At 40.3% G+C, this 14086-nt stretch overlaps 1 protein-coding gene across 1 annotated transcript in view; it reads right to left on the reverse strand.

The window, feature by feature from the left end:
* NOL10 (nucleolar protein 10) overlaps nucleotides 1-14069 on the reverse strand; it is a 94617-nt gene extending 80548 nt beyond the window's left edge. Inside the window, exons 1-7 of the mRNA XM_069582596.1 lie at nucleotides 13854-14069; nucleotides 9537-9582; nucleotides 7232-7330; nucleotides 4138-4215; nucleotides 2890-2927; nucleotides 1708-1844; nucleotides 918-983 (exon numbers count right to left, since the gene is read on the reverse strand). Of these exons, the coding sequence (XP_069438697.1) occupies nucleotides 918-983; nucleotides 1708-1844; nucleotides 2890-2927; nucleotides 4138-4215; nucleotides 7232-7330; nucleotides 9537-9582; nucleotides 13854-13919 (530 nt within the window). The 5' untranslated portion in view covers nucleotides 13920-14069. The remainder of the gene's footprint in view (nucleotides 1-917; nucleotides 984-1707; nucleotides 1845-2889; nucleotides 2928-4137; nucleotides 4216-7231; nucleotides 7331-9536; nucleotides 9583-13853) is intronic.
* Nucleotides 14070-14086: the final 17 nt, after the last annotated feature.

Raw genomic sequence — 14086 nt, forward strand, 5'->3', positions numbered from 1 at the left:
CTGGGATTCTCCAGGCAAGAACACTGGAGTGGGTTGCCATTTCCTTCTCCAATGCATGAACGTGAAAAGTCAAAGTGAAGTCGCTCAGTCGTGTCCAACTCTTAGCGACCCCATGGACTGCAGCCCACCAGGCTCCTCCTCCATGGGATTCTCCAGGCAAGAGTACTGGAGTGGGGTGCCATTGCCTTCTCCACTTTATATACCTAGATGAGAAGTAATCCAGCTTCCACTTCATACTAGCTGTGTGACCTTAAACAAGCTACTTACCTCTGAGTTTCAGCTGTACTATTTGTAAAATGGTGGTAATAATAGTACCTACACTGTAAAATTTTGCTATAAGCTTCAAATGAGTGAATATATATAAAATCCTGAATAAAGACCGGCACACAGTAAGCGCTTTCACTACTGTGTTGCTGTTGCTACTACTCAGTATTAACATTATGACAGATTCATTCCTAAAATATTTCTCTATGAATAAAACAAAAGTAAAGACTATAACACATGATAAAAAGAAAACGTGAAAAAATCTTAAATGTCCACTAGCAAAAACACAAAAAATAAAATTTAAAAAAACGCTACTCTGAGTTAATTCAAAATTTCCCTATAAGAGAAAATATCAGAAAATTAAAATCATGAATGAAAATTTAAAGAACACAGAAAAAAACAATAACTGAATTTCTGAGGTGAGTTAAAACCTTTTTGGATAGATACAAAATTTTTTTTTTTAATTTTAAGACATCTCCAGGTCTTTTAGCGATTTTTTTTGTGTGTAGGAGAAAATTTAACATTACTCTTTTACCTAAGCTGCCCAGACAGCTCTGATTAAATGCAACACAGGCTATGTGACAACAAACTGGGAGTCTGGCTCCATCTCCTGGCCGAAATAAATACAGCAGGATTCTTATAACAACACTCACGCAGCATCTGTCTGTAGAGGGTTCAGGTACCGTCCTTGTTCCAAGTTCAATCTATAAACTTCCGAGCTGCCAAACAATGAAAGGGTTAAAAATCCAGTAAACTAAAGGAACTTTTCTTCAAGTAAGTATAATTTTTAGAAACATATCTGTCATAAGGCATCACTTCCCACGGTAAAACTGATACAAAAATGTACTCTAAACCTAAAAGATAATGACCTTATTTGTAAATTTGTTCATGCATACGGGTGATTTCAACCATCCATGTGCCAAGGAAAAATTATGAAGTTGTTAAGTAGAATATTATGAAACATTATGAAGTTGTTAAGTAGAATATTATTTACAAATAACAGGAGAATAGGAGATCCAAAATGCATCTATAAGTGTATATAAGAACAAGACTACAATGAAATAACAGCAAAATACTAATAAGGGCTTTCTCTGGGTGGCATAATTATAGGACAGGTGACTTTTCTCTTTATTCTTTTTCATGTTTTCTCAGTTTTCTAAAATGGATAATCATAAAGAAGGCAGCATTTAAGAATAATGTTTTACAACGCATGCAATGGGGCTAAGATACTGACTTTCCACCACCATCGCCCTACGGGGTCACCATGTCTCTAGATTTAGAGCCCCATGCCAATGAAAGTTAAGGATGTGACTCTTAAATGAGCCAGTCACTTTGGAACTACACCCTCTGAGCAACCACAAGGCAGAGATAATGTCTTAGTCTTCTTTTAATCCCTCTCCTCCATTGTAAGAATAGAAATCAAAGGGTGATTAGACCCAATACCTTGCGCCAACAAAGTACAAGTCACAGGATGGATAATGGTAAGAGAAATCTCGCCCAAACTTTGGTATTCTGGTTTTGTAGTAGAAACCTGATTGTGAATGAAATTCGATGTATCTATCATTATGCAGGAAGACAATCTGAAAATGAAACAAGAAAATTAGTTTGCTTAGGTTTCTAGATAAAGTGTTTATTTCATCATCACTGAAACTGGCAAAGCAAGAAAAACTCTCGTTTTGTCCTCTTCCTTGCTCTCTGTAAACACACGTGTATAAACACAACTCACCATCATAGCTAAGAAATATGTTAAGAATCAACCCCTCCATTAGTTACTTAATGCCTTCCTGCATTCTAGATAGGTTTTTTGGCAAGCTTTACCTTGTAACTGAAAGACTTACAAACAAATTTATCAGTATCTAGAGAAAATATATCATAAAATTGAATATTCCGAAACATATGATAAATAGCTCCCACAGGCTATAGAAACTGTATTCCATAGTTGCCAGAACTGTAGACAATATATAAAACATACCAGCTCTGAAATTTCGATTTTCCTTCACAATGACACCTGACATCACTAAAAATTTTTCATTTTGAATTTAATAAGGCACTTCTACTGACAATTCTATAACTGCTGAAAATGACCACAGAGCTGAAAGACACATTAATGGCACCAAAAAAGAAAAAAAGCAAATGTAAACATATAAGCCGTGTCTTGACCTGCTTCAGTATATACCACAACCACTTACTTGCACAGTTAATATTAAACAAACAACCTGCTATTGTATTTTTCACATGAGTAAGACACTGAAAGCAAGCTGGCAAACAGTACTACTTTAAACGCAATAATGAAAATCACACATCTAGGATATAAGGTGGTCTAAAAAGATGACAGCTACCAATTCTTAAAAATATACGTAATGTCTTATTCATACATGCTATGGAAAACTTATTTTGATATCAGACTTGCCAAAGACCGTCTCCATCCCTGTTGTCACATTCACAAGACAAACTGAACAGATATTAACAGCAAAGAATAGATCTTATTTTACTGCGTGCTGCTGCTGCTGCATAGCCACTTCAAATTTAACCATGGAAATACCATAAAAACACTCATCATAAAAATAAACTCCACTCATTCATTTCTTGAGCACAGGCAGTACAAACCAATGCTATAAAACATACCTTTGAATAGTCATCAGACAAAGTTTCAAAGGTGACAACTGAAAAATAAGTAGTAGTAAGAAAAATATAATTATCAATATTTTTAATAAAATTGATGCAAAGATTCTAATTCAACACAAATATTATATACAAACGCTGGGTTTTGCTTCCTTTTTTGCCATCTACATAAAATAAGAACAAAGATGTCATACTATATTGCCCTCAAAACACCAAGTGGGAAAAAAAAAAACACCAAGTGGAAAGTTAAACCTTTTATAGTTTCTTAATACAGATCAGCTACATTTTCTACAGAACTGAAGCAAATTAGATAATAAATTCACCAAATATAATGATTTGTAAATTTTGCCACAGTTTTTCTCAGATGTTCAAAGTAAAATAACAAACATTAAAAGCTCAAAAATGTTTGCTTGAAAAAAGGTAACAGTAACTTTTTACTCATTCATAGTATACCTGTTAAACAAAACTAAAGAGTGAAAACAGTTACTACTAGCAGCACATGGAGTTTGTATTGCTTTTTTTAAAATAAGAGTGAAACAAGTTAGGAGAATACAAATTCCATTAATGTCTTTTCCCTCACCTCAAACATGGGGCCATCTCCATGTTGGAGATGAACTTCCCCATCTCAACCTGCCCTGGTACCAGGCAGAATTCTAAGAACGACCCCACTGACCTTCCCCCGGGTACGGTCCCCTGCTCTGGACAGTGTGGGTAGACCCTGTCAACATGAGGATACACCACTCTTGTGAGTACGTCACATTTTATGGCAAAGCTGAGATTGATAATTCTCCCGAGCCCTTTAAAAACAGTGAGTGTTTTCTCCAGCTGGAAGCAGAAGAGGCAGATCTAGAGCACAAGGAACTGCTGTTGGCTTGAAGGAGGCAGAGACCAGGTGAGGCACACGGGCCTCCAGAAGAAGAGTGTGGCCCCCCAGCTCACAGCCAGCAGCAAGCAGGACCTCAACCCAACAACCACAACAAACTGCGTTCTGCCAACCACCTACAAGTTTGAAAAAAGATCCTGCCCAGGGCCTGTGCAAGAGTCCTATCCCGCTGACACCATGAGGTCAGTCCTAAGCACAGGACACAGGCGAGCCTGCAGGGACTTCACCTACAGAGCTATGAGTAATGAAATGAATTTTCAAAGCTGCCACATTTACTGTAACTAATACACAACCCATACCCAGCTTAAAAAGGAGAAAAGTATCCAAATATAAAAACTATTTTCGTGAATTCAAATATAATCTCTTACCTTCTGAATCCAAACACCTTTCAAACTTCAAGGATAACTGGTAGGTGTCGTAACATCGAACTCGAGGTTTATACGTTCCTATAAAAAATTCGATGGGATGTAAAACCTAAAGGACATACTTTTTATTATCAATATCCTGCAGATATGTTGATTATACTTTTTGTTTAGCAGTCAAGTAGGATAATTATAAGCTTACCAAACAAAAAGAATTTAAAAGCAGCCCTTTCCAACATGTGAAGGGAAAAATGAGCAAAGGATATAAACAAGGAAGACACAGAAAATGAAATACAAATAACTAATAAACTTCACAAATATTCTAATAGAGTAGGTTTTTTAAAAACTAGTTTTTATCTATCAAATGGCCAAGATGAAAACTTGGTTAATATTTGCATTTAGGTGGATATTTAAAAAAAAATCTACTCTCATACTTTGGTAACAAGCATGAAAGTGAAAGTTTGAAAGTGTTAGTTGCTCAGTCATGTCCAACTCTGCAATCCCATGGACTGTAGCCCGCCGGGCTCCTCTGTCCATGGAATTCTCTAGGCAAGAATACTAGAGTGGGTTGCCATTCCCTTTTCCAGGGGATCTTCCCAACTCAGGGATCGAACCTGGGTCTTCTGCACTGCAGGCATATTCTTTGCTGTTTGAGTCACCAGGCAAGTACAGTGACAAGTTTAAATTGTTACAAATTCTTTGAAGGACAATCTGGCAGTATTTGTAAAATATGTGATATTTTTACATCTTAAATCTTTATTTCAATTTATACAAATTTAGTCTACAGAAACACACCCATAAGCGTACCAAAGACATGAAGAATGTTCACTGAAGCATTATTTACAAATGGCCAAAAGATGAAAGTAAATTAAATGTCCACTGAGAGGGAAACGGTTATGTAAATGATGGTAGATCATTACATAACTTATAAAGAGGATAACACAGACCTGTAACCACTGACATGGAAGCTGTTAAAATACAGTATGAAGTGAAACGCAGAGTGAGTGCAGCAAGAGAGGTGAGCCCTGCAGGGTGATGCTCGTAATATTAATACAATCCGCCTTCCGTATAACTCAACTGTGACAGTGCTAGTCCTCTGCACAAAAATCAACGGAGGAATAAGCACAGTGACACCTGGTATATTTTAATACAATTTTAGGGTCTTTCCCATTTTCTCCTGTGTATTTCTGTTACATTTTTTTTAATAAGATTATCACATTTGCAATCAGGAAAAGACTGATTTTTAAAACCAGTAAGGATATTTCTATATCTAAAAATTTCTTAGCCATGCCCTACTGCATGTGGGAAATTAGTTCCCCAAGCTGGGATCAAACTCATGCCCCATGTAGTGGAAGCACAGAGACTTAACCACTGGACCATTAGGGAAGTTCATAAACCAATGAGGATACTTCTAAAAGCAAGTGATGAAGTAGTCCTATAGGTTCTGACATGCATCAAAGCCCAAGATCTCACTTAAAAATAGTACACAGTATAGCCGGGCTTCCCAGGTGACACTAGTGGTAAGGAACCCACCTTCCAATGTAGGAGATGTGAGAGATAAGGATTTGATCCCTGGGTCGGGAAGATCCCCTGGAGTAGGAAATGGCAACCCACTCCAGTATTCTTGCTTGGGAAATCCCACGGACCAAGGAGCCTGGGGGGCTCCAGTCCACAAGGTCACAAAGAGTCAGACGTGACTGAGTGACTGAGCACACACATTATAGTACATTGTAGTATGTATATCTACACATACATACTCTCTACGTAATATACATGTTATATATAATCTACAACTGTAGTCTATATCCTGAACATAAAACTGGAGGCTAAAAAACATGGATAGTGTTAGTAATGAGACAACCACTGACACAGAACAAAAGAGAATGGCATGTAGATGTATAAAAATTCTGTCAAAGAAGAAAGTGGTTGGAAAAGAGATATAGATGAATGTCAAGCCAAAAACAACAATAAAAAGTAAGTAGACAATATCTAGAATATATGGAGCAAAATTACAACCAAAAATGGTTGAGTAATGTTGCTGTAAAGGACAAAACATTAAAAGTTCCCTATATTTTATGGTTTTTTTCATACTGATGAATTATTGCTAACACGAGGTCTTAGTAGCATAAGAAATACTAGTACCTGATAGAGAAAGTCATTATAATAAAAATGACCTTTCCTGGAACTCTCACTCCTTGTCGGTGGGAGTATAAAATGATCTGACTACTCTGGAAAAATACCTAGCAGGTTCTCATCAAACTAAATACACACCTACCCTATGACCCAGCAACGTCCTCAAAACAGACTTGTATGAGATGGTTTATAATGCTTTATCAGTAACAGCCAAATAATGAAAATAGCCCAGATGTCCATCAACTGAAGAATAAACAGAGTGTGGCATATTCCTCGAAGGAAATATCGCTTGGTAACAGCAACAAAAAAAGAACCATTCACACATATAAGGACATGAATGAATCTGAAATACAAAGTCCTAGGTGAAATAGGTCTTACACAAAAAAAATACACAGTACATGATTACATTTATATAAAAGAATCTATTTAAAACAGGCTAAATTTGTCTGTAGGGAAAAGGTAAATCACAGAGAGGGGCCTGGCGACACATGAGTCGGGGCAGGGACTGACTGTGAGGAGAATGTTCTGGGTGGAAGGAAAGTTCTGGATCTTGCTGGGGGTTTGGGCTACATAGGCATATACATTTGTTCAAACTCATCAAAAATATTTACTCATGCAAATTTTTTTAAAAAGCCATAAACAAATACTGAACTCTAGTTAATGACATATACACTGAGGTATTTAGGGGTGAAAGATACTAATATCTGCAACTTACTCTGAAAAGCATCTAAACACAGGGTGGACGGATGGATGGCAGAAAGATGGGATAGACAGGTGATAAAGCAAACACAGCAAACTATTGAAGCATCAAGGTGACAGGTAAATGGCTGTTCACTGTACAATTTTTCCAGTATTTCTGTATGTTTGAAATTTTTAAATAATAAAATATTAGAATAATTTTCCCTTTTCCTCCAAAGCATTTCCTGGTATGAAACATATGTTAAATTATAACAAAAACGATGCTTACCAGTTGCTAAAATATACTGCCCATCTTTTGATACCTTAATAGTGGTACAAACAGTAGGCATTTCAAAATCCTGAATAAGTTCAATTCTCCTACGGATATCTGCAAAGAAAGAAAATACATAACTGGTTTAATGGTCACATGCTTATTCTGTGTCACCGGAAGACAGAGATTTTGGAGCAGTCCCTATAAACAACAAAAACCCAGTGCCTCCCAGCCTTGGGAAGGCACCAACACAGCCCCACTGCACAGCAAGATTTTCTCTCAGCTCCTACCTTATTTTTCGAAACTATTTTATTTGTACTTTTCAAAAAGCAAAGAGTATCACCGTTAATGGGGGGAAAAATGTCCATAACAGTGCATTAAGCATCCAGTTTCAAGTCCCGGATTAAGGGGGACAGAATAAACATTAAACCACTACTGTTATTCAATGATGGATCATGGCTAAATAATAAGCTTAAACTTTTAAAATCTTTTAAAATTTATTTAAGAAACTGGTACCAAGCTGCCTTTTGCCTCTCCTTGGCAGCACTGATATGCAGCCAATAGGATCCAGGCTAGAGAAGACTTACAGCAACCTCTCTGGGTTAAAACACTAAGATGGACTCTCAAAAACGGGTTCCCTAACACAAGGGGGTGTGGCTTCTAGCTGGCTGCTGTATGTGCCCTCTGCAAGGACCACATATGACTGTCCAGCCCCTCACTGCCTCGGTCACTAAACCTGAACCTAAGATTTGAACCGGCTAAGGAGGAGTGGGCCACAAAGCTTGGAAGACAGGGATAGTTTTGAGATGGGTTAGAATGTAGTCAGTGAACTACATTTTTCCTCTAAATAATCTGAGTCTGTTCGCTTACACACTTGAACACTGAGTGGCAAAGAGAGAAACAGAAGAAATCAGAATCAGTAAGCATTGAGAAAGCAGCAATTGCTTTTTTCCTTTGATTTAAAGTTTTAATTTTCTAATTTAAAACATTAAATTATTTATCATTTTTGTTTGCGCTGGGTCTTCCTTGCTGAGCACAGGCTTTCTATAGTTGCGGCGAGAGAGGGCTACTCCCTAGGTGTAGGCTTCTCGTTGCTGTGACTTCTCTTGTTGTGGAGCACGGGTTCTAGGTGCACGTGCTCAAGAGTTGTGGTGAAGGGGCTTGGTTGCTCCACCGCATGTTCTGGATCTTCCCAAACCAGGGATCAAACCCACGTCCTCTGTGTTACAAGGTGGATTCTTAACCACTAAACCACCAGGGAGGTCCTTAATTTTCTAATTTTATAGATACTATATAAAGCCTACTTTTCCAAGATGCTTGATTTGAGGTATTTATCTCACATCCAGAAACCCCTCCATTATCTTAGGTCTTTGATTTGTAGAAAATAACTTGAACAAGATATATGGGAAGTTAATCATTCTTCATACATAACAAGTTGTAACAGAGAAAATTTAATAAAAGTCTGTCTGAAATGATTTAAGTTAAAAAGTGATCTTACAAGCCTATCTTCCCTGCTGTCATAACTTAAAGAATAAAAATCTTCTACAATGATCTTTCAGGGTTCATGTTTATATGTCCTGTATATAAAATTACTTTGTTCAGAAAAAAAAAGGTCCAACGTCTCTATATCTCAAAACCTGACAGATGGATTTAACAAACGGAAAAAGATTTTAACATGCTGGAAAATAAAGCGATTACGGAACCTAGGACAGCTAGTCCTTCTAAGATTGCTTCAGTGGGTATGGCAAGACTATAAGGCCCTGGCCAGTCCGTTAACCTGAGTCATTTCTCAGCATTATTTATGCAGCTGGGGAGCTTTACGAGTGAGTCTCCTCCAGACAAAGAGCCAGCTGGCTTACTGCTTACTTTAAAGGCAGTGGACCCCTATATTCAGTGTTCCTCAGCTGCAGCACAAGCCTACTGCATGCAGAGCACCCATCTGGGCCACCGAGTGACCCCTGGGACTCTGGGCAGGGAAGTGACGGAAGAATGCTGGTGTTCACGCTATTTGCTGTGCCACATGATGCATGGGGTCCTCGTCTCTGACCCAGGAGTCTTATGACTTCTGCCATCATCCATGAAACAGTAAGAGGCTTAACTGACTGCGATGTGAGTAGGTGAAAATCAAACCCCACGCCCACAGGTGACTGTATTTACCACAACAAAAGTTTTCTTCAGAGGAAAAGGGCAAGAATGTTCATTTCCCACTGCATGAATTCCACTGTTTTTCTGAACCTTCACTTAAATATAACAATAAGTGAGTAAAAGCATTATAATAGGGATCACAAATGTGGCTGAAATGGAAAAAAAAAATTATACTCACCGACATCTTTCTTCTGAAGTGCCCTCTTCTTCCTGTCAGAAAGCCACTTAAAGAAAGCGAAGAGACTTCATTTTAAAACACATTTACTTGAATTGTCTCTCTGCTTACAAAAAATAATACATGCTCATATTTAAAAACTGAAACTTGAAGGAATATGTAAGATAGAAAAGGAAAATACTCTGTAATCCTAACCCTACTGTTACATCCTGCCATATAGATTTTTTCCTGGTATGCATTTTCCTATACTAGACAATAAATTTTAAGAACTACCATAATTTTACACAAGAGAAAACTAGTTCATCTAAATCAACCTAAGGGAAAGCAGTAAGCCTCAAATAGTATGGGCTATAACTAATATATGGAACCACTTGAAGTGAAATTTTAAAAAGCAAAACATTAAATGAAGAAACTATCTCAAATAAATATATTTTTTACAAAACAAAAAACTAGATAAATAGCTGAGACTTGATGATAAAGAAATGATACTTTTAAAACTCATATTCACAGACACCACATTTTGTTCTGTAATTACTATACCTTATTTTAGCTAGCAATATAAATCCATTGCATGAACAGGTCCAATGATGAAGCACCATAAAGTACAATTACCTTAAAGCAGTGGTTTTCAACCAGGGGCAATTTTGCCTCCAAAGGGCATCTGGCAATTCTTAAAGCATATTTGGTTGGCACAGTGGGATGGGGTGGGCACTCTTGGCATCTAGTGGGTAGAGGTCAGGGATGCTGCCAAACCTCCTACAATGCACAGGACAGCCTGTATGCTAAGCACTGTCCCTCCCAAAATGTCAATAATCACGAGGTTAAAAAAACATATGCTCAAGAAATCAAAGAAAACCAAGAGAAAGATTAACAGATACCATTTCTAAAAGCACAAACCCAATGTACAGCCCATGTTAGATACCAGACATTATAATCTTTAGGGCCCTTTGGTCACGCAGACCCACCCCTAAAGACACTCACTGTGATGTGTGATACCTGAGGAAGGGTGGACACTGGAACACATGTCACTCTTTGAAGGGCCTGAGTCCGAGTCAGAGTTCTCCTCCTGCCTTTGTCTTCAGAGCACTGATTTGTGGGTTTATACTAGTCTTTGTGATTACATTGTTCTGATTTCATTTGAGGCAATAATGTTTCAACTAGAGGTGATGTTAAACTGTATTTCTGGGCAATCGACATGTCCTTTTACATCAAACTAACACAAGCAAAGGGCTTCCCTGGTGGCTCAGTGGTAAAGAATCCACCTGCCAATGCAGGAGACTTGTGTTCGATCCCTGGGTCAGGAAGATACCCTGGAGAAGCAAATGGCAACCCATTCCAATATTCTTGCCTGGGAAACCCCATGGACAGAGAAGACTGGTGGGCTGCAGTCCACAGGGTTGCAGAGAGTTGGAAACAACTGAGTAACTAAACAACAACAAAAGACAAGCAAAACAGAGGTATATTACCAGGGCCTCTCCTTTAATATGGTATTCAATTTATCTTCTCAGAAGTTATGCTCAAGAAGAGGCCAGTTCACTCAACAGCTGGTCTCATACATCATGAAAAGTGAAGGTGAAGGTCTCTCAGTTGTGTGTGACTCTGTGACCCCATGGACTATACAGTCCATAATACTGGAGTGGGTAGCCTTTCCCTTCTCCAGGGTATCTTCCTGACCCAGAGATTGAACCCAGGTCTCCCACATTGCAGATTCTTTACCAGCTGAGTCACCACGGAAGCCCAAGAATACTGAAGTGGGTAGCCTATCCCTTCTCTAGTGGATCTTCCCATCCCAGGAATCGAACAGGGGTCTCCTGCATTGCAGGCGGATTCTTTACCAACTGAGCTACGAGGGAAGCCCAATGCTATGATTCCCATCCTATGAGGGATGCTCATACATCATGACCATGGGGCAAAGAGAAGGGGATGGAGACTGCCTTCTAAATGGGAGCCTGGGGCCTTAAAGGGCCAGAAATTCTGTACCACAGTGATGACAGGAAGCAAAGACAATTCATGCTGGAGTTTCTGTACAAACTGACAGCACTCCAGGACAGCACACTAGACAGAGTCTGTCCGGTACAAGAATGAATCAGGTTAAGTTTTAAAAATTCACCAAAGACCTGAGAGTTGTCACTGATTCCGGGCATCCTCTTTGTGTTCTATAAAATCACCACTAATAGAGAATGGCACTTTACCAATGCCTAATAATTTAACCTGAAACCCAGCAAAAGAGCTCCGGAGATGCTGATGACTTAAATCTCGCACTGGACAGGCACCCTGCCGTCACAGGGGGGGAGAAAAAAAAAACCCTAGTGGATCTTACATTTGAAGTAGGTAGAGCAAAATGTGCTCAATTCTCCATTTCAACTATCAGCAACACGGTGCCCCCAGTCATTCAGACCCAAAGCCTAACAGTCCTCTCTGGATTCTTTCCTTCCCTTCACCTCAACTCCCTACCGCCATTCAACCCACTAGCAAGCGCCACTAGCCTATCTAGCGCCACTAGCCTATCTCCAAAACACCTCCTTTACCCCACCAAGTCTTAGTATCTCCTTTGCCACCATCCTAGCCCAAGCATCAGTCTCTCAGCTGGACCATCTAACTCATCCCCACTCACTCTCCCCAGCTGCAGTAATCTGACACGGAGTAGCCAGTTTGAAACCCAACAATAGCTTCCATAAGCATTAAGAATAAAACCCTAACTTTCTACCTGAGCCTACAAGGCCCATCTCTTCAGTCTCATCTGGCCCCCCTCTCCCATCCCACTGAGCATTCCACAGCCACCACCGTGGTGCTTCTGTGTCTCCAATGTGCCAAGTGCATTCCACTGCAGGTCACTGACACCTGTTCTCTCAGCACAAAAAAACTCTTCCCCTTATCGCCACAAGACTCCATCCTTTTCATCATCCAAGTTTCTGCTCAAAGGTTGCCTCTTGCAGAGAAGACTGCCCTCAAGGCTTTAGTCCAAACCACTTTCTCAGAACACTTCATCCACAAGAGCTCTCTTATAGACACTCAGCATCCAAAGCACTTATCGGTATCTGAAGTTGTTCTATTTGCTTACTTATTACCTTTTTCTCCAACAGAAAACCATATCTGACCGGTTCATCACGTATCCCAACACTTAGCTCAGGACTGCCTGCACGTACTCACGTCCCAGGAAATGCACGGAGGAGAACAAACTGAGAGGGATCGTGCTGTGTGACAGCCGGAGAAGGAGTTATTTAACCTGAATTCTAAGAACAAACTGATCCTTGGCTCCAAACCTTTTAGGGTCGGACACAAGAAAAAAGCTACACTGATTCTGATTTCCAACGGCAGAACTCAGACCAATGGTAGCATGTAGGAAGGGCCATGTTTTAAAAACAACTGTCTAACAAGTAGTCTCAAGTGGAAAAGAGCTTCTGCCAAATTTTCTTCTCACTGGTAGTGCTTCCACGGTGGCTTGACCATCACTCTTAAGAAATAACATTGAAGCGTCAGAGCCTAGGTGTGTGACCCCTGGACAAGTCACCTTTTCCCTCCCCGGAACTTTGCATATTTCTAACATGAAAAGATTGGAAGAGAATCGCTGACTTTCCAAGCCCCTTTCAGTTTTGGCGTCTAAAGACTCAATGATATGAAGTTAACTTCAACAAGGTTCAAAAATGTGTCCATGTCATAAATTCTGCAGCTGCAAAGCCTGCATTTCCCTTCACTGCTGTATTTCTAGAACTTGGCATATAACAGAAATTCAAGAACAGCTGAAAAAAGTCGAAGTGTTAGTCGCTCAGTCCTATCCGGCTTTTTTGCGACCCCAGGGACTGTAGCCCACCAGTTCCTCAGTCCGTGGGATTCTCCAGACAACAACAATGGAGTGGGTTGCCCTTCCCTTCTCTAAGGGATGTTCCGGATCCAGGGATCAAACCTGGATTTCCCGCATTGTAGGCATATCCTTTACCGTCTGAGCCACCAGGGAAGCTGATGAGGGGCATTTAAACGGGGGAGAAATATCTGTCAACCAAACTGTCCACGTTTTCCTCCTTGGTCGTAGCAGCGGCTCTGAACATCCATACAAGTCCAAAGGGACACTTCCTCTGTCTAGAGAACTTTCCCCCAAGATAGTTCAAGAAAAACTCATCCATCCTGATTACCCCGAGGCCCAATTTCTGGCATGGTAACAGCACGGTCGTCGTCTCCCAGCACCGATCAGCTTCCCCAGGTACCATGCCTCGCCTCTGAGCCTCCCCGAGACCCGGGCCGGCCCGAGGCCAGCAGAAACTGCCAGGGACGGAGCGGAGGAGACAGGGGCCTCCGCGAGGAGGAGGACCCGACCTGACTCACCTCGGGAAGGGACTTGCCGCAACTGAGACTGTAAATCTTCACCTCGTTGAGGCTGGAGACCTGCATGGCGGCGCCGAGGAGGCAACAAGCCCCGTTCCTGTCCGGGACCCTCTCTCCGCGGAGAAAGGGAGCATCAGAAACTTAAGAAAGCCTGTCGGAGCGCATGAGCAGCGTGAGGCGCGAGCGCCGGCGCTGGGTGATTACGCACTTCCGGGTGCCGGGGAGAAAAAAAT

Source organism: Ovis canadensis, chromosome 3, assembly GCF_042477335.2.
Source record: "Ovis canadensis isolate MfBH-ARS-UI-01 breed Bighorn chromosome 3, ARS-UI_OviCan_v2, whole genome shotgun sequence".
NCBI lineage: Eukaryota > Metazoa > Chordata > Mammalia > Artiodactyla > Bovidae > Ovis > Ovis canadensis.